The sequence below is a fragment of the Hippocampus guttulatus genome, chromosome 1, assembly GCF_054856545.1.
Source record: "Hippocampus guttulatus isolate MCC_2025c chromosome 1, RoL_Hgut_1.0, whole genome shotgun sequence".
In the NCBI taxonomy this organism is placed as follows: Eukaryota; Metazoa; Chordata; class Actinopteri; order Syngnathiformes; family Syngnathidae; genus Hippocampus; species Hippocampus guttulatus.
In genome coordinates, this window is record NC_141261.1 from 29,691,666 (window position 1) to 29,712,374 (window position 20,709).

At 42.7% G+C, this 20,709-nt stretch overlaps 2 protein-coding genes across 3 annotated transcripts in view; one reads left to right on the forward strand and one right to left on the reverse strand.

Moving 5' to 3' along the window:
* The first annotated feature begins 916 nt into the window (after nt 1-916).
* LOC147211297 (myoD family inhibitor domain-containing protein 2-like) lies at nt 917-2,305 on the forward strand. Its single transcript, XM_086125381.1, has 3 exons — nt 917-992; nt 1,228-1,386; nt 1,465-2,305. Exons 1-3 carry the CDS (start codon nt 917-919, stop codon nt 1,725-1,727), a joined length of 498 nt encoding a protein of 165 aa, XP_085981507.1. The 3' UTR covers nt 1,728-2,305.
* Nucleotides 2,306-8,029: 5,724 nt separating this feature from the next.
* mitfb (melanocyte inducing transcription factor b) overlaps nt 8,030-20,709 on the reverse strand; it is a 55,470-nt gene continuing 42,790 nt past the window's right edge. For both annotated transcript variants that reach the window (XM_086125361.1, XM_086125369.1), the window contains exons 3-10: nt 15,574-15,789; nt 15,397-15,492; nt 15,189-15,306; nt 14,876-14,968; nt 14,746-14,799; nt 14,587-14,662; nt 10,924-11,071; nt 8,030-8,487 (exon numbers count right to left, since the gene is read on the reverse strand). In XM_086125361.1, coding sequence (XP_085981487.1) covers nt 8,086-8,487; nt 10,924-11,071; nt 14,587-14,662; nt 14,746-14,799; nt 14,876-14,968; nt 15,189-15,306; nt 15,397-15,492; nt 15,574-15,789 — 1,203 coding nt within the window. In that variant the 3' untranslated portion in view covers nt 8,030-8,085. The remainder of the gene's footprint in view (nt 8,488-10,923; nt 11,072-14,586; nt 14,663-14,745; nt 14,800-14,875; nt 14,969-15,188; nt 15,307-15,396; nt 15,493-15,573; nt 15,790-20,709) is intronic.

Sequence of the window (20,709 nt, forward strand, 5' to 3'; positions counted from 1 at the left end):
CATTCGAAGAGTAAGCAACAAGCATGATTATTTCACTGCTCAGCAATTTTTTACCATTCTTTTAAAAAATCTGACATGCATGTTTGTAAACTTTTCTAGATTATCTTTTTGCACTGATTGTGAAGCTACTTTCATTTTTCTCTAGCACATGCCTTTTTCCATAATAATAATAACAATATGTAATATAGTAATGTAATAAGATTTCTGAATTACGGGTTCAGCAACAGGTGGATTTTTTTAAAATCAGAAATGTCATAGCTACTGTATAAATTGCAAGGCATGGTAAAATTTGCATTGTGCATGCTTTAATGTGTCAAATTTACATTAAGGGACACATAAAGCCATATCTTGAAAATTTGCTGTTGATGAGTGTCATTGTTTACACCAGTGTTTTTCAAACTTTTTTGAGCCAAGACACACTTCTTTCATTGAAAAAAATCTCGCGGCACACCACCAGCTGAAAAAGTGTGGGGGGGGGAGCTTATTTTAACAATTAACGTGTTATATTGTTACTATAACCGTTTTTTAACATTGAAGAATGACGTTATAACAGCTTGAATTAGAATCAAATAAACACAAAGAAAAAAGTAGTTTATAATCTTTCATTTTTATTGTTTCACCGTCGTCCTGCATTCATGCGTCACAAATTCGTTTGTTTCTTCCAGTCTAAACACAAGGCTAGCTGTTGCTGCTCCCTAGCGGTATACGATTACTTTGCCGGGCGATAGACCGCACAGGCGTACAAATTGGATATTTTCCCGTGGCACAGCTGACAATGTCTCGCGGCACAGGGTTTGAAAAACACTGGTTTACACACACACACGCACACGCACACGCGCACGCACGCGCACACACACACGCACAAACCCAAAGGCATTATTTGCCGTCAAGTAGAATTTTCTTTGCTCGACAGAAGATGACAACGTCTCCTTCACTTGTTCCCGAGATGAATTTTATGGAGCTTGGGGAAAAAGTCAATACCGAGTGTGATGGTCAGTTTACAATATCTGAATATCTTGTTTGTTTAACTGCAGAACCTTGAATGAATGAATCTAAGAATTCAGATGATATACGGAGTGAAACAGATTGTCTGTATTTACATTTACAACAATTCAGAGTTTGGACAGACACTGACCATAGTAGGCAAATAATCAGGACAAAAATGTCATTTTATGTCACTCAACAAAATAATGTTTGTGATTCGCATGGATACTTCTTATGCGGTAGGGAGCCCCCTCACCTGCTTGGGGCAGGAAACACACATCGGGTGGGATGGACCCAGAATCTTGGAAGCATGCTCGGAGGGTTTGAAGAGTAGCAACAGCAGCAGCAGCAGCAGCAGTAGTGTGTTTTCCTCTGATGATTCACCAGAGCCTGTCACTGACGGTAGCGCACATGTTTCCGTGACAATCAAAACTGTTCACAATTGAAACAAAAACCGAGGTGTCTCTTTTCCGCCCCCAGAGGACTGTGCAGGAATTCTGCTGGCTTGTCTGCATTGTCGCTTCCATGAATTTATGCACCTGCTGGTGGACACATTCGACCGGGCTGTCGGCCATTGCTTTCCTTCAGTGAATCATGTCACCGAATCTATTGAGGGCGACCATCAGGGATGGGAGTGCCTGACCTGCAACCTGGGACTGGACTGGAACTTCTGCAACTCCTGCCAGGACTCAGCAGAACTTCTCGAGCTGGCCATGGAGATATCAGAAGTATGCTATCGCTGAGAAGAGCCCGGTAAACGTGAAGGTGGCACGGCACGCTTTGATACAAAATTGTCACTGAAAAGTTGTCATTCTAACACAGTCCCAACCAAAGTGCCGTGAGAGATCATCGGGTGTGCAAGAGGAAATTGAGCCCCTGAGAACTCGAGTGACCCCTGCTGAGTTGAGTGCAATAATGGGCTGCCCCCCATGTGTCAGAATTGGAATGTAAACTTGATTTAGTATTCCTCCGAAAGGTACTGCATGCTCTTTTAGTTCACAAGTGTCAAACTCAAGGCCCGGGCCAGATCGGTTCCTGCCACGTGATTTTATATGTCTCACGAAAACAAATTGTCTGCATAAACTTAATTTTTCTTGCTAGAGTACCAAATTGCAACTTCTCTTTACTTTTAAAAACGAGCAAGCGTTTTTTTGTCATCAACCGCCCCCTGACCCTCGTATTTTTCATGCACTTTTTATTTGCGCCGTATCTTATTTTGAAGGCACGTTTAAACGTTACCATAGCGACCAGAGAATGTTGCAGCCAGAGAGGACGTTCCTTGTGTCATGATTCGTGCTTATTATGTTTCGAAAATACCACACCTTTCATGCAGGTCATATCACGTTATATTGTTGTATCATCCGGCCTAAAAGGCCGGTCCCTGAAAATATTGTCTGACGTGAAACCGGTCCGTGGGGCAAAAAAGGTTGGAGACCTCTGCACTAACCGGCCACAACGTTGTCACTTTGAATACAAGAGCTAATTACACATGGAGGCCAAGGTTGTCGTTTGCAGTGGCGTACAATTGTACTGCGTTATCCTGAGAATCGTCGGATATTGTCACGTTGCGAGGTGGTGGTGGACCCCAAAAAGCAGGCAGGCCGGGAGGAGCAGGGTGTATTTGAAGAATTGTATTTAAAACAAAGAAAACTAAATCCCAAACACACAAAGTCCAAAGTATCAAACAAAAACCATGACTAAAGCTAAAACATAACAAGGAACTAAACATGACAGAAACTAAGAGCAAACAGCAACACACATGACAGTAGCAAGAAGCAACAATGACCCGACACCGAGTGTTCGGGCAGGAGTCCTTTGATACAACTAATTACCAAATGACCAACAGGTGTGCAGCTGCCGGGGGAGCCCTACAGTGCCACCTGTTGGTCCCTAAACCGAATCATGACAGATATTGTGTAAATCATTTCAGACCCAATGGATACATTTCACTGGAATAAAGAAATGCTGCTGACTATAACAGAAAGGTGGGCAGTGATAATTTTACAGTTTGAGCCCTGCGAGTCCCAGGGACTCGCTGATCACAAAAGTATGAGTCCCATTATGCATTTAGATAGTCCCAAATTTCAAATTCTGAAATGGTCTACTTATTCAATTGCAGATGAAAATAACACAAACAGCAACAATATTCATTGATAATAGTTTTATTCCTTATAAACAAATGCTGCAAAAATTTTAATAATTAGGCATACAAGATGTGCTGAGAAAAAGGTTCTTATTTCATCCCATGGTTCAGTCTTTGAGTTCATAAATTCTCCTCTCTTTACTCTGTTTCCAATGATGCAAGGCTTTCTCAAAGGTCAACTTATCATCGCAAAAAACTATCCATCTTTAGCTGCTTCCTCTGTGATATCTCCTCAATAAACCTTCGCAACACTTGTTTCCACGTTACACAACTTGGCAATCGTCTGCTTCCCGCGAGGTGAAGCCCGATATCGCCAATCTCAGTCTCACGGGAACGGAAATCTCGTCATGCAAGATTACTTAATGTGAGATCAAAACAACAATGGCGGCGATGGTCAAACTGCGTTCGTTGCTGGAAAAAAAGATTTACCATCGTTTTTGACTGAGAAATTTCCTTGCGTCCCAAAAATTATTTGGAACTGTGCGTCCCGCGGGAAAATTATGCGTCTAGGACGCGGGACGCAGAGGTAACGAGATGGCTGGGTGGGGTACACCCTGGATTGGTCAGCGCTGTTAAGGAATCTATTCTTGACTGTGATTTTTTTAGCCCCTCTCTGATGTTGGTTCTGTTCAAACACTTGAAACAAAGAATGTAGAATACTGTTGAAGTTATTTCCTGATTACTGTGATTAAAATCACCTTTAGTGCCCTTTGACCCCCACCTTGGGAGAGTCCCCGAAGGCAATCAAGTTCCCCCGGGGAGGGACTCTTATCTCAAGATTTACGCACAGCGGAGAGGTCTGGACTTTCGCAACATGTCAAGATCGAATTGCATCGACCTTTCTTTGTTTCCGGGATTTGCATGGAGGTGTAACTCCCCGCCTCTCATTATCATATTGTCTCTATATACAGTGAAACTCCTCTACAACGAAACCTACATGGGCGAAAATTCCTCCTAGTGTGGAAAAAAATCTTCATGCATTAACACCATTCCCACTTTCCTGCCCCCCATACAACGAAAAAAAAAACCCTGTTGCGTTATACGAAATCTTTTTCTCTGCTCTTGCCTCGTGACGAGATTCACTACAACGAAGTGTAATCCAACAGCAACCTCTACTGCTTCGTTTGGAAATGGCAACAGCAACCACCACACTGGTTTACACATGCGCAGTAGTCCGGGAAGTATTTGTTGTTGTTAGTTTCAGACGCAGCAAGAACTTTGCATTGCTAAAATGGCTACAAAGCGGACCTTTGGATGTCAAGCAGCTTAGACAAGAAGAGCTCTGACGCTGGAAGAGAGGGCAAAAGTGATCACAATGAAAGACGGAGGAAGCAAAATTAGACATTGTCCAAGAAATTGATGTAAGTGAAAGTGAATGCTCATCGTACATTTCACAATTTCTTTCCCTTTTTTTCTTTCTACACTGACTATATGAAGTGTCAAATAAGTGTATGCTCATACTTATGCACTATTGGAATAAAAATAAAGAGTACACATACGTTTGTGTGTGCGTGTACACATACTTTTGTGTGTGTGTGTTACATCTGAGATCAAATTTGCTACAGTGAAAAAACCCCTGTTGTGAAAAAATTCTTGCTGCAAACATGATTTCGTTGTAGAGCAGTTTCACTGTATTCTCATGACTGTATTTTTTCTGGGCTTCCTGACGAAATCTGAAACTCTCAGGAGCCTGGATCGATCTGTAAACTGCAGAAAAGAAAAATAAAACCTTCAAAGGTACTGTTCATCGTCTCCAGACTGTATTTGGATAACCAACATCCTCATCATCCGAAATTAACGAACACGCGGAGGAAGAGAAAGGCCGACTCTCCCCCAACAGCGCTCAATCACAAATCATAGATAACCTAACAAGCATGCGTTTCCCTTCCGTGGACACAATTCACGCAAGTGCAGGTATAAAACGTTCACACGCCACAGAGAAAGCGCATCAGATTCAAACCCAGGAGCTTTGGGTGCAAGAAAGGCATGCAAACTACAAATCACCGCTGGGCGTCGTCACTTCAAATCTGTTCCACATTTAAAAACTTCATTTTGGTCGAACTTTTAGTGTGAAATTAAAGCAAACAACAATCATTGTGACATTTAATGCGTTGGGTGCGCAATATTTTTCAGTGTGGTTGACATTCGACATGGTTTTTATTTTCACATGAAAACTGAGGGAACCCCCGCCCCTCCAAACTCTTAAATAAAGCTTTTAATGTTTTTCCAAACATAATTTGAGTTCACAGAGTCGAGTGCATACCGTGAATATTGCCACACCTCCACAAAACCGAGCAAGAAGCAGAGGACACGTTAGAATGAACCACAGAGGCCGTAACAGCAAGTCCACGGATCGAACTTGGTACTTCATCTGCAAAAGGTGTCGTAGAATCACAGCGGGTGCCTTTCTTGTTGCATCACTGAAAACTGAATCACATTTGCAGGTTCAGCCGGGTTGTAAAAAAAATATAATTCAAGATTGGCATCAAACGATGGAGCTTACCGATAAGCATTTGTCTCAAGGGTGGCCTGCGCTTTGCCTCGACCAGAAATCGAAGTGTTACTTGCACCAGATAACAAAGTTGGCCAAATTTCCGGAAAAGCCAAGTGTTGCATAACGCACCGTTACATCCCTTTCTGTCCAGATGGTCATGATTCTTTAAACGGTTCACATCAAAGCCACACGATTCTTCTGACTACTTGGAACGATCCTGTTCGGCAGGGTATCTGACCTCATGAGATATTACAGCTACCGTACATGCAGTAACTTTGGCACACTGGCAGCACATTGGTGGCTGTCGTCGATTTGAATTACATTCAGGCAAACAGAAAAGACAGTGTTAAATTCCAACTATGGGATTATTATCCATAAAATAAATAACACATAGGTGACAAATATTAAGTGTCAATCAGCCAAGATTATTCATCAATAATATATTTTTAAAAATAATAAATCTTGATCCAAACAAACCACCTCTTCTCCAACAGCACTTGTGAATATAATAAATGGCCACAATTCAAAAGAATTAATATTCAGCAGATTGATGTTTGGTTGTGCTTGTTGGAGAAGCTTGCTACTTGGACTAACATGACCTTTGTTGTCCAGAAGAATTGTAGTCAAAGGAGGAATAACATTAAACAAAATACTGTTTCCTTTTTTTTTTTAAGAAGACATGTACCTACATTAAAAAAATGTGTAAAAATATACATTAAACAGGGATGGGTTTAATCACAGATAAATCATAGGCCGTTCTCCTAAAATGTTCTTGTACATCACTTAATTCAATGATTTATCATTTTTATCACGACACTTTTTAGTTTCTATTAAAAAATATATTCTCTATGCCTCTACATCCGACAGATTCTTGGGAGTTTTTTTCTTTTTTAAATTTTCTTTCTTCTTTTTTTTTTTACTGCAAAAGGTTCGTAAAGCAGCTTGACATTCTCCCTAAACGCCAGTAAACATCTGCAACACAATATTGGTGCCACAATCTCCAGCTCCTCTTAAATCAGTGGCAAAACAGGGAACACCTCAAGGCACTTACATCATTTATAAAGATCACATCATTACGTCGTCAGGACGTGAATAGACAGGCACAAACAAACTCAACCGTTACCTGGCTGGAGACGGAGTTGTAACAGGAAAGAAGTCAATACCATGCTTAACATCATGTGCTACAAGTGCTGGAAAACAAATACACAATCTTCATACATCAGACGTCTTATGCAATATTGTGTAAATGTTGGGAAAAGCCCAGAAGGATCATGACACAATGCATAGATACCGAAAAGAAAAAAAAAAGTTATGATTTGATTTAAAGAGGTCATTCCAGTGTTTCTTTTTACATGCGCTTCATAAATTACATTGGCAAGAGGCTTTTGGATGCATGGTTGTCCTGTGACTATGCGCTCCGCAGACTTGACAAGTGAAAGTATTCGAGCCATGTGGGCAGACAGGTGGCAAACGAAAGGACCAAAGAGCTGGGAAGGTCACCCTTCTGCTCTGTATCTGCAGGCATCTCTGACAATCAAGTCATGTCCCTTGATATATATGATGACGTCATTATCGTGGACGCACTCGTGCGTGAATTTGTGGCTAAAATGAGCTTCATTGTAGGAAAACTGCACTGTTCTGGTACAGCGCTGTCTAAAATGGCTTTCATCAATTTGCTTATTTACTTTGTACTTTTTTGTCTATAACATTAGCCAAATAGCATCATCGCCCTCGTCATTTATTACATACTGTCACGATAGCAATAAAAATACCACTATGTTTGCCAAACAGCTGTGTTTTGAATTAAATGTTTGTCGTGCTTTTTTTTTCTCGAGTTCAAAAACGACGTGGAGAAAATGCAGTTAAGATAACGAAAAATGATGATGGAGGGGAACGTATGAACCACTTACCAAGATATAGCATTTGGTTTCCATCTAAAACTGAGGAATTTGTCAAGAGTTTTGCATTGAAGACTAACAACCACGGCAGGTGCATCGCGATTCGATACTGATGTCATAATTAAGGCATCGACATGTTCAAGTTCGAAGACACAAGGAGTGTAAAGCACTACAGTAATAAATACCTTTCCTCTATTCCTGCTATTGTGATTTCAAAAGCAGCGCTTCCTCGTCACAAACTCTACTGCGTTAGCATCATTTGTCATTTCCTCACATTCTTTGGAATCACCACAAATAGAGTAAATTTTAGCATCTACCCGACGAGAAGTACGTTTTCTTTTACATATAAAACTCTCAAAGTGTAACTATTGTCATCAACGTTTGGATTAAAGTAAACAAACTTTAAAACCAATCCTTGAAAATCAAGGTTGAGGGCTTCGAAACACACCGACATAAAAAAAGGCAACGACTGAAAACGTGTAAACGCTGGGGGGGGGGGGGGGGGGGGGGGGGACACCGGCAGCCCAGAGTGAAGCCGCATGGAGGGGATCTTCCAGAGGGGGGCGCTAACAGCCCTGCTCATTCTCATCCATGCTTACGCTGCTCTTGCGGCTGCTGTCCTTTGAGGCATCCGGGGAGACTGACGAGAGCAAAGGGTCTCCGCCTCGCACGGGCGAGACGTTGTCTTCCATGAGGATGTCGTTGAGTCTGGAGGCCGGCCTGCCGTGAATGACGTAGTGCCCGTCGGCGAAATTGGGGTGACCCTCGTTTCGCTCCAGGGTGCCGGGGTGCTCGGGCGTGCAGGCGGGGTGCTGCTGGTGATGCGTGTGGGGGCGGAGCGTGTACAAGTCCTGGTGACAGTCCTCCAGAGCGGACTCCTGCTTGATCCTCCGGCCCACCAGTTCAGCGGAGCACAGCGCCGAGGACGTGATGGCCAGGCCGTGAGCTCGCGCCTGCATCTCCAACTCCTGCACACACGTGCGCGCGCACGCATACGAAGAGCAGTGAATGGCGACTCGCTGTTTTCATTTCTAAAATGGTATCTGACTGCGAATCTTGCACACAAGGTGCAGAGTAAAGAAGAAAATGTTATTTATTTTCACGTGGGTGAATGAATCCACGAATAAAACAACGTGCGAGTCTGTCTACAGTGCTGGCTGAGGTCTTGCACCTAAACTTATTGGTATCAGCATTGCGAGAGTGAAAAGACACAAATGAGCTCAAAATTCCTCGAAATCAGTCGCAACAAACTAAGTTCAATGTTAAAGTTCAAAAGTTTGGTGCGACTTTCACTTTTTTGACTTTTAATTTTGATTCCAAATTGGAGAATGCCAGTACAGTTATGAAAAGGTAGTTTGTTTGTTAAAATACCATGTGCTCAAAAACAGTCAAACAAGGATGTGCAGTGCACATTTTTGAGAAAAAAGGAAAACAGTTTAAAAAGCAGATTTGTGGAAACACCTCACACACAAAAAACAACCCAACCCAAAAGATTAAATACAGCAAGGGGTGCCCACACTCTTTGGACCAAAGATCTACTTTTCGATCAACTAACCTCCCGGGATCTACCATTACCGGCACGCGCGCGCGCGCACACACACACACACACACACACACACACACACACACACACACACACACACACACACACACACACACACACGCACGCATGCACGCACGCCATGATGAGAAACAGCCTGAAACTGAGGCATGCGATGCACTTTTGTAGCCTGTTAACTATCGTAGCTCATACGTACCATTTTAAAGTGCTTCCCTGGGCCCTCCTAGATTCCAATTCTTTACCCGTGCCCTCGGTGAATTGTACACGAAGCAAACTCTGAATGAGAATAATGACGATAAAAGATAGAGCGCAACAGCTCTGATCACAAGCTGCAATTGCAGACTGCTGAGAGCTAACAACTAATGGTGACGTAATCACGCGCCATCGTAAATTCAAGATTTACCTGCTTTATTTTATTTTTAAAAATGTTTTTGTGAAAATGAGACTAATAGGATGATTAGGGTGCAGCGTACATTAACACAAAAGAATATATTACCAACATGTACAAAGACACACAACTGGTTGTTTTTTTTTTTTTTCTCCTCGACACTCCTCAGATCTACTTGGGACCTGTCTTAGATCTACCGGTAGATCAGGATCGACCTAATGGGCACCCCTGAAATACAGTATGTTCATGGTATATGTATGTTAGGAGCGGACATGCATTAGGTCGACTTCATGTGTGTCATGTCACTGGAAGTGAGCATTTGGGAAACATTGTGAAATTGGTTGTAAAATCTACATCCATTTGCACATGATGTGCGATTAAAAAAAAAAAGACACCTTTTATTTTGTGATATGAAGCACACTTAATTGTGTCTGCCTCGGGCATCGGAGTCATGCTAGTTAGTTGTTGGAGTAGTTTGTGCTTCGTGAAATCTGCACTCGCATGGATACAACCATGTTCAGTTTGCAGTTAACAAACGGTACGTTGAAAGTGTGTGATATGCTTGCAAATATTCAGCAAAATCACCATCAAGAGAGCCCTTGGAGACAACAAATTAATCACGATCGCTATTGATCAGGGTTCTGAGTGCTTCATGTCGGGGAGGTTTTCAAGACACACAAAGCCCCAAATCGGGAGCTAAATAGAAGCCAGAGTTTTTGGGGTTTTTTTGTGTGTGTGAATTGCTTCAAGCTAGACAGCAACCATGTGATCAATCAGGTGAGGTCTGAATCGTGTGTGAAAATCAACTGACGGACGACAAGTTAACGGGCCAGTAGACTCTGTCTGTTCATTTCACACTGAATCGTTTGTTTTCTTTGATAATTTCGAGAGGTTGTGCGGGGCACATGCTTTAAAAGTGATAACTCCACTTTGCTTTGTTCCTACTGTGAATGAACTTCAGGGCAGCAACCTCCAGAGCTGCGAGTGGTTAGGGGAGGGTGGTGAAACCAGGCCCCTGACATTTAACAGGGCGACACGTGCCACTACCACATCTGCCCGAAGCCTGCGAAAAGCTATTCTGTAACAGCATGTAGCATGTCTCATGTAACATGTCACATGATACTTGCATTATTGCAAACTCCAGCCATCCGTTTTCTGCCGCGCTTATCTTGTTGAGGATTGAGCAGAACTAGAGGCTCACCGCCGCTGATTTCAGGTGAAAGGCAGACTACATCCCGCGGCACATGTCGAGACAGACCAGCATTTCCACGCCACCATTAACCGAATTGGGAAATGAAGCCATGCTTCTTGCGCTGAACCACGAAACCCTGCTGCAACCGTCAACAGGATTTCTACAACTGCATACAAGTGATGGTTTTGTCTGGGTTACAGAATTGTAGTTGATGGCATGGAATAAGATTGAATGAGAAGGATGATGAGGACGTCTTCCACTACCTGTATCCTCAGCATAAGATGCCGATTGGCATTTTCAAGCTTCCTCTGACAGTTCTCCAGCTCTTTGGCCCTCTGCTGCTCACGCTGCAGCTTCCTGATGTAGTCCACGGACGCCTTGAGGATGGTGCCCTTGTTCCAGCGCATGTCTCTGAGAAGCACATAGCTGAAGTTAACCATGTTCCATAAAGCTCAGACGCAACTAATACTACTGAGATAACATTGCTAACGAGGCGTGCCATAGGTTTGAGGCGTCTTGCGCCTGCACGTTGCGTCGCCATAACTTGTACATGTTTGACACCGAAGAGTCAGGAGCCCCCCCCCCCCCCCCCAGGCTTTGATATTTTTGCGTTCTGGCCTTTTGCAACAGCTGTGACGTACAATGTTACAGGGTCTGAAATGAGACATCCTGTGGTTCCAGCGCCCTCTTTTTTTCCCCCCAGACATCAATTCGGCACTGTTGTCACCTCGGCTCGTAGCTAATCGGTGTAACATTCTTTGTTTCCCACTTTACATCCTGAATAAAGACGAGAACAATAGAGCCTTATGGGAAGAAGCCCCTATAGTGTCAGTTTGAAAAAAGAAAGAAAAAAAACAACTTTGCAAAAGTGAGGCCTTTTGTGAAATTTGCATGGGAAGACAGAAGGGGGATTATCATGTTCCAATTCCGACTGCAACAATGTTATTTTCCTCACTTTGGGAGTGTCTACACTCACCAATACAGACGGTATTGTATCTTCGCAAAGATTACACTGTACAACCAAATTCCCTTCTAATGTGGGCCACTGATTACAAAGAGATATGGATGACACGAGCTGTTACAAGTGCATTTTTGATTGGAAAAACAACGACAGATCAGTATAAGTCTCACAGTCAAATCTTAGAATTAAATATATATATATACATATATATATATATATATATATATATATATATATATATATATATATATATTCATTGATGAGCGTAATCATTGTCAAATTCTAAAAAAATCTTCCTGTGTTTAATGAGAAAAAAAAGCCCCGCCCACTTGAAAAAGGCCAGGATACAGAACGTTGATGAGCTACAGGTATCAAATATTGCCAGGAAAAAAACAAATATTTACGGCATCCGGTAACGTTTGGCCACTTTCCGTGTTTACCGCATGGACATTTGTTGCAGAAACAGACTTCCACGGAGTAAGAAGAATAGGTAGCGATGGTGAGATGGAGTCCCAAGAGGCTTCGCACCATTTCACCCATTGGGTTTGTGCAAGGCTTCATTTCTTGGTGCGTCATGCGGACACGAAACCACCTGCCGACCATGTGTAGAATTACAGGCGGCTGTATCCTAACTTCACCACACCGTCGGTGATTTTCACGTCTGCTTTGACACTTGGGCATGATGAGTTATAAGAAATGGATGACGAAATAATTTCTCGACATGTGTATAGTGTATAGGCGTAATACGACATATTAATTTTGTGCGAATAAGGTACAATACAATACAATGCAACTGTATGTCTAAAGAAGCATTTCACAAGAGCATTTTTTTTCCCCTTTTGGACTCACTTTCCTTGCAACACAAACAAGTCACCGTTGATTAAAATAAATGGTGAAAATTAAAATGAAAAACATAGACGTCTTGACCGAGGTGCAAACTCAAACCTCTACTGTCCACTGAAGGGAAAGTCGTGCTCTCATCCACTAAACTAAATCTGTGCCCTGCTTTCATCACCGCAAACCTTTGTGAGGATTCCCAGCAGTGTGGAATGTGACCATACAGTCATGCGGGTAAAGAGACATGATTATTATCTGTTATTCATTCATTAATTTTAAAAGAAACCCCTTAAGGTCCACCTAAATGGCCGCAAGAGGCAAATGAGCACAACACCAGACCTTGGCTGACATTAAAACGAATATGAAAATGTTGTTTACTTTGAAGTGAGTTCACACAAACTGCGATAACGGAGACGGGTAACACTAAATTGACATCAAGTATTAAGATGACAAAGCAGTTTGCCTGGCATAGAGGCTGTGTTTTATGTTACAATCGTGATATGAATGCAGGAAATGCAAAAACTCCCAAGAGTTGCTGTTTGTAAAGAATCCAAATTAGCTCGGTACGAGAGCTGTCAGTTTGGCGCGTTTTTATTGGCATTCATTTAAATGAATTTGAAGGGGATTAAATTTTTTCTCGCGAGATTAACGCGGCACACGTCACAGCGGATGTTACATTGCTCTATAAATAAACCAGAAACAAAACAACAAGCGCGCTGCATAGGTCCACGCACGTTTGTTTTGCCAGCCACGACAGCGCGAGACACCGAAAACGGGATACTTCAAGAGTTTATGAATGGAAAGTTTACTTTTAAAAAGTTGCCAGATTGCTCCACTGACAAGACCAAAGTTACCTGTATGTTTTGCAGTCGTAAACTGAGCTATCATCATAGCACGTCTAGTCTGAAATACCACTTAATGGCCAAGCACACAGCTGATGTGAGTACTCCGCCCCCTCGTCTCAGACAGACAGCTATGGATCATTTCAAAGCGAAGAAAGAATTTGCTGAAGCCATAGCTAAATGTATGGCTACTGCATGCAAGCCTGTAAACTTTGTCCACAGCTCGACTCAAGCTGAAATCATTCGCATTGCGTCTAACGACTCCACTACGGATTGCCAGCGAGAGCCTCCATTACAAGCTATGAACAGAAATTGTACGTAGCGGAGAAGGCTAAGGTACACCAAGAGGGAGAAGACACTGTTTCGGGAGAGAAACAAGAGACTAGGTTGATGAGCCTCGAGTGAATAAAGAGCAGGCAGCCTGTCGAATACGATGTATGCCACTGACACGATTGTTACTTGTTTGGAACTATTTTGTGTGGAAGGTTACAGTGTTCCGTGTCCATATAAATAAAGCGGGTGGAGCTTCTCTGTGTTCGTCTGACAGTGACGGTGCGCAGAGGCGGTGACATGACAACGAAAGTTCAGCGGTGCAGTGGTAGCGACCTAGCGAAAATAAAACATCTCCAGTGTTGTCATCGAACCAAGTGTAGTCATCCGAAATTATGTCTACACAAAACCGTAGAGAGACTTCCGCGCAAGAAGGACCAACAGAATCAACATAGCCTGATTGCTGTGTTCAAAGCAAACTTGAGAAAAACGACGTATGCAACCATGGCTTAAATCCACTATAGGCTGAGTACTAGTTTACCTTAGATGTGCACTTTATAGTGTTATATTGCTCTGTTTTGATTCCATAAAAAGAGCTGTTAAAGCAGCTGTTGTGTGACAAAATATTTTTTTCACTGTTGTTGATGGACAGTAATATATTAGTGGGAGATTATGTGTGAATAACTGCTCGAAGTGAAAAATGTTCATGTAACATTGAAAATCGAAATTGTTATTTCAGTAAATATTTGCATTTTGCACATAGAAAACTGATTCATGATTCCATGTTGATGAGAGCATAAAAATAGGACAAAAAAATATAAAAGGAAATTCAGAAACGATAAAAAATGCGTGAGTCATCACGATTAATTTTGAGTGAATTTGAGTTAATTATGACAGTTGCATTTTTAATTAGATTAAATATTTTAATCGTTTTACAGCTGTACTCGGTACGCTTCCACGTGGGAATACTACCGGCAGGCGTCTGGAAGACTATGCGGGTAAAAGGCGTGACTTACGGGTCATTTGACTTTGGAATTAAAGTTCCCAGTTCCTTAATTCGATCGTTGATGTTGAACCGTCGTCTTCTCTCAACTACAGGACAAAAAAAGACGGGATGAAACATGATGCTCGAGTGCTATTCAAATACATTTGCCCCAAATGAATGCAACACTCACTCAAATTGTGGTTGTCTTTCTTCTGTCTCTCCTTTGCTATAGCTCTTACCTCAGCTGCGGGGAAACGCAGAGGTCAATCCCCGTGCAACCCATATAGCGCTAGTATTTAAAAATCAAATGTCACACATACCAACTGGAAACCCTTCAGGCCTCTGGTAGTTGTCAAATTTGCCACATGATCCAGATTTATCCAACATGTGCATTACGGCCGGAGATTGTAATGCTGCACGGTGGATGTTTTCAGTGTCAGTGACGTACAAGAGAGGCACAGATACAAGGGAGCGTTACAAACGATTCTTCTCATTGATGGGCGACATTTCAGAGGCAATGCAATGCTATGATATCCGGGGAGTAGAACTTGGCACTGATGTTTTCCACGCAGATAAAATGAAGAGTTGCGGAATTTTCATTCGATTCAACCAATGGATTCTCCAAGCACTTACCTGGATATTCCCTTTTGATGTTGGGCAGGTTGGCAGGGCAGGAGTTGCTGACGGACAATCCTTGCTGGGGCATACCCTGATTTGCATACATGTCCATGAGGGTGGCGGGCACCGGGATCTGAGGGACACAGATGATGATGGGCAAAGTGGCGCTTGGTTTCAAACGTAACTCCCAAATGTGGCGATGAGACTGTTGCTTAGGATGTACCGTGTTGGCCATTTGAAGTCCTGGGTCCATCAGGCCGAGGATATCGTCGCTGTAACTGGACTCCAGACTAATAATGTCATCGATGACATCATCCATCTAAAGCAAAAGGACGTCATTCAAGCAAGAGCTGATAAAAATGGGCGTTCATTCGGAATGGACCGGAGCGGCCGCAGCGACCTCTTTCTCGCAGTTGGAGTTCAGGGTCAGTAAGGCCATAGGGCTGTTGGGGGCGCTGTTGCCCGGCCCTGGCGGCATGCCACCGTGGTCAGAGGACTGGTTGGGGCAGGGCAAGCTCAGTACCTGTGAGCCAAGCTTTCCCAGGTACTGCTTGACCTGCTGCTGCTGGGAGCGCTGGATGTGGTACTTGGTCGGGTTCTCCAGATGAGTCTGCACCTGTTTGCGACCCAAAAGAACATCAACGACATCAGTTTGGGACGTCAGCCATACTGTACGTAACTTAAACTCACCTGAAAGACAGAAAAACGGAAAAACAAAGTCTCCATACCCCCTGTTTAAATGGGAGGGTTTTTTCCCCCCGTTTTTTTTTCATACCCAACTGGGAGGTAAGAAATATTTCAGTTTCAACGGAATGTTTGCTTGTAATTCACTTTTATAAGATGACACAAGCCTTTATAGTATAGTGAAGAGTTGTGGGCCATCAGGGCCTGCGAGGCCTTCTCTGCTGGCCTAAACACGATCAGAAGCACTGACCTACTTTGGATACTTACAACCTGGGTCTTAAACATTGTTTCTTCAAATTGTATTAATTTGCTCCCAACAGTTTATTCCCTTCATTTTGTAGCGTATCACTTAGCTGCACCACCTCCAGTAGTAGGTGTTTATATTTTGAGGTTGAATGTTCTGCCATGACAATCTCCTCCGCCAGGAGCCTTCAGAATCAGTAGTTACTTTAGCCATACTATCAATGGGACTGTTTCTGTAACCAATCAGATTTTTTGATTCGTCCTTACAGAATTAGCCTGGTCCAGAGAGGTGGCCCTTGATGGTCTCAGCATTCCCCTCCTCTGATTGGTGAGTCAAAGCAGAACTTTATACATTAATACAGTGGATATAAATGATCTCTGGTGATGATTCAAATGTCTTAAAATGTCTTATGTCTGCGTCATGTCATTATAGTAATCCTGATGGTGAAGTCCTTTACATGATGAACTGTACGCGGCCCTGTAACGTACGGTTTTGTATAGTAGCAACGTGATCGTGGTGGTATTAAATCAGGCCTGGGCACTCAACACATGACTCACAACTGTCGACTGATGTTAGGGTTTTAGCAAGTGACTAGAAGTCACTCCAAGTGAAAAGACAGATGATTATGAACAAAACAGCGCGATGTTTTTGATGAGTTGAATGTGAAACAAAATTCATAAAAAAGCACTGCACACCATTGGGAACACGAATGTTAGCACCAATGCTCATGTTAATCAAGACGACAAAAGAGGTACATTCCACTAAATTCAGTGATCCGGCGTCACTATTCTCATTATGACAAGGATCAACGTGATGTTATTTTAAAACAGCCTTAAGCAGCAAAAAAAGTAAATATGATGAATCAAACACTGCAGCTGTCGTGAAAGGGAAAAAAGGAGCTGGGTGCATCTTGTACTACTACATTTTTCCCCCCACCCCACTGGCTAGAGGTTCATCCAATGCACTACATAAATGTAAGTTGAAGAGCTAGTTGCGTTAAACTCGTCAAAGTCAAGCCTACGTGTAAAATGTTCAATGCAAAGACACACTGTGTTGACCATTCATACCGTCAATATAAATGAAAACAAACATACCTCACAAGGGTGATATCCAAGCATCTCAAGCATTCCGTATCCTGATTTACAACGTCCAGTCTAAGAATCACAATCTTGGGTCAACTAAGATCTAGGCTAGAATGGACTGTCACTACTTCTTTTCTCAGGACTGAGACGACGGCTGTGAGGGAAGCCACCGTGGCTTGTCTTTAAACGCCGAAAAAAAAAAAGAAATACGTCATTAGTGATGCGAGTTAGAGATTACCGGCAGACATAATGAGCCTTTTCTAATTTGGTTAGTTTCATGTAAAAACTGAAGTTATGCCTTTATGGCGCATCACTTGATGTGAGGATGCCGGAGTAACAGTGAGTGCCTTTGTCTGGCGAGGGCCACCTCTTCGGCTGGAACCTGCCTCGGGCTTCTACTTGGCCCCATCCAGTTGTTTAACCCTGTGGATCCTTGGCAAGTGAGCCCACATCAGCACAGCATACATAATGAAGCCTACTATACCTTTGTTCTCACTCGCCTCAATTCCACTGTTTCCTCCTTTTCATTTGTCACATCAATAGTAGTCAGCAACTCATAACACTCTGCCTCGACTTTTTGGCACGGCTGTATTTGCTATGATTAGAGATTTAGGCTGCCGGAGGTAGGACTCTTGGATATATCAGCAGCTTTTGAGGCTGCGTACCCAAGACAAACAAATCCAATATTTCATAAGGTCAGCCTGTTCCCCCAGAAAGTCAATGGAAAACAAATATGAAGTGTTCTGCATGAGTAGCTTTCCTTCCACCTGTCATACAATCAGGTCTTGTGTTCCTGCGAAAAGTCATAAGAGCCTAAACACTCTCCTGTTCATGCTGGGAGACATCATCATTGTCCCAGTGCCCATGTGAGATGCGTTAAGAAAAAAAGTCCTGCAGATAAGCCTCACCTTGGGCAGCAAATTGTGATTACAGGGTTGTAAAAACGACAACACTGAGGGGCCAGGGGGTCTGGAGATATTTACAGCTCTTCAGAGGAATGTCAATAACACCGTGGCAAAGAATGGGATTTCTCGCCAGTGAATTAAACTGGATGGAATTTTGTTATCTTGCGACGGATAACGGACTTCATTCACTTCACTGGTACAGCGGTAATAATCAATGATATTGCAAATGGGAATAAAAACGAGAAACATTCCAGCATTAAAGTTAATCCGACAACTAGACAAAGTTGTTATTCAGAAAACGAATCCAGAAAAAATATACGGTACCTGACCCCTAAAAATGTTTACGCCCAAGAGCAAACAGGCGTAAACAAACAACTCCTAATAAATCCATTCAAGTTCATCAATTCACATTGGGGTTCGCTTGCCACTAAAAGAGGTTTCAGTTTTTAGTCTGAGACTACAATCATTGAAAACAATATTTGATGACTTTTATTTTATATAAGGAAGAAAAGATCAACTCTTGAGGATATGTAAGATTCTTGAAAGGAAAACCTTTTTGTCTACTTGTTGATCCTTGATCCCTTTTTTCCTATCCCAGCTTTCTTTGGGCAAGAGGTGGGGTACAGACTGACCTACAAGAAATACACCAAGAAAACGGTATTAAAGATGTTAATTTAGGGGCATATTCTCCCATGTGCTGGAGTTAAAAAAGACGCACAGCTGATGGTGGGTGATGGCCAAGCGACTGACTGACTTGTTTTGACAGTGCGAGGCACACCTGGCCCATATGCACTCATTGAATGCTCAACGGCTGGAATGTGTCCTCCCTATACCAAATGGCGACATACAAAAGCAAATTAATTGGGGCAAAAAAAGAAAAATCAGCGCCGGCGAAGAGCATTGCTGCATACTGATAGGGCATTGGAGTTTGAAAGTGCAGATCGCAATTTACAATTTTCTTCATAATGGAGTTAGACTTGGCTTTTATTTGATATTTTCCAGGCATGAAATGCCTTAAAAATGACTGGACCACATGTGGCATGACGCGCATGCTTGCTGATCAACACTCACTCATCTGCTCCAAGCATACGTGTTGTCATGAACACATTATTCTGTCTAAATTACTTTTCTTGGTTTTTATCAGGGCTAGCACTGCAAACGACTGGTTAGCACAACAGCCTCGCAGTTCTGAGGTCTAGGTTCGGATCCAGACTCTGGCCTGCCTATGTGGAGTTTGCATGTTCTTTCCGTGGTTGCGTGGCTTTCCTCCGGGTACTCCGGTTTCAATATTCCCGAAACATCGACGGTCGATGAATTGCAGAATCCAAATTATCTGTTAGTGTGACTGTGAATGGTTGTTTGCCTATTTGTTCCCTGTGATTGACTGGCGATCAGTTCCGGGTGTACCCTGTCTCACACTAGCCCCCCCCCCCCCCCCCTCCACTCCTCCCAAAAAGGACAATTCCAATGCATTTGTATGGATGTCGATTATATGCAGGTTTTTGCTTTTTGAGACAGGTCCTGTCCTTATCCCTCACTAATAGTGGGGTTCCACGTTATAGTTTTTAGCTGTAATATCACCCTTGACTACTAGATGGCAGTTAAGGCTTAGTTGTGCTTGCAGCTAGTCTTATACTGCTCTTTATTGTATTACACTTTTTTTTCAGATTTGGAATGACAGACAGGACAAATATCGTACCTGAATAATATGAAAATGTTGAGTGGGTTGATTTTTGTGGAGAAGATGCCCAAAATGAGTTCTTGCACTGAGAGTTGCTTTGCTCTTCAGTTTTGTGACATCATTTTTATGCACGAGAGCCCTTTGCACTGGAACCCCCCCTCCCACAATATGTGGTTATTTTTTTGATTGTTCAAACCTTTTGCCGTTGAAGGGGGAAAATCTTTTATTGACACATTTCTCAATGCATTCTGAAAAAGGAACTATATTAAGAGGACATACATGTGCACATATTTTCCTGGTTGTTGTCACAGTCTTGACAACAAGTTTTGCACATTGGAGTCTGTGCCTGTATGTAGGGGTTAAGTGTATTAAACAGTGATCAGAAAAACCCAGTGCTGTGTGGGCAACATATCGGTATGAGTCTTCTCTGGTGAAACAATCAATGTGCTGGGAAGCTCATGGGTAAGTTGTGCTCTATTAAAATTACCCAAAATGATAAGGGGTGACTGGATACTTAAGCTCGATTTTGTTTACTTGGTCAGCCAGCGTTTGTAAAGCTTAACTTAACTTGCGGTGGGATGTAAACACTCGCGAGTATGAATGAGAACAACTCACGTGGTGAGTAGAATGGCTTACAGTTTAGAAACAGCGACTCCAAATCCGGGCTTCAGTGTGTGTTGAGCTTTGTGACATCAGTGCAACATTCCTGGTTGATACAGGAGCATATTCCACCACCTTTTGATTTCCCTGATAGCTCTGTGTCGCAGTCCGCTCGGTGGAGATGGAAGCCGGGTAGGTGAAGAGTGGTGCCCGGTTGACGGTCGCTGAGCCAGGTTTCGGGGAAGCAGAGCGCGGCAGAACGTGCAAAGGTTTTGTTGGTCCTATGTAACGCGCCACATGAGCCAATTTAATAAAAATAAAATGGACAGAAACACCTTGT

Excerpts from the sequence above, each read along its gene's own strand:
- LOC147211297 (XM_086125381.1), top strand. The coding sequence starts at position 917 with ATGACAACGTCTCCTTCACTTGTTCCCGAGATGAATTTTATGGAGCTT. Across the intron at positions 993-1,227 it reads AGTCAATACCGAGTGTGATG|GGAGCCCCCTCACCTGCTTG; the intron begins GTCAGTTTACAA and ends CTTATGCGGTAG. Across the intron at positions 1,387-1,464 it reads ACCAGAGCCTGTCACTGACG|AGGACTGTGCAGGAATTCTG; the intron begins GTAGCGCACATG and ends TTCCGCCCCCAG.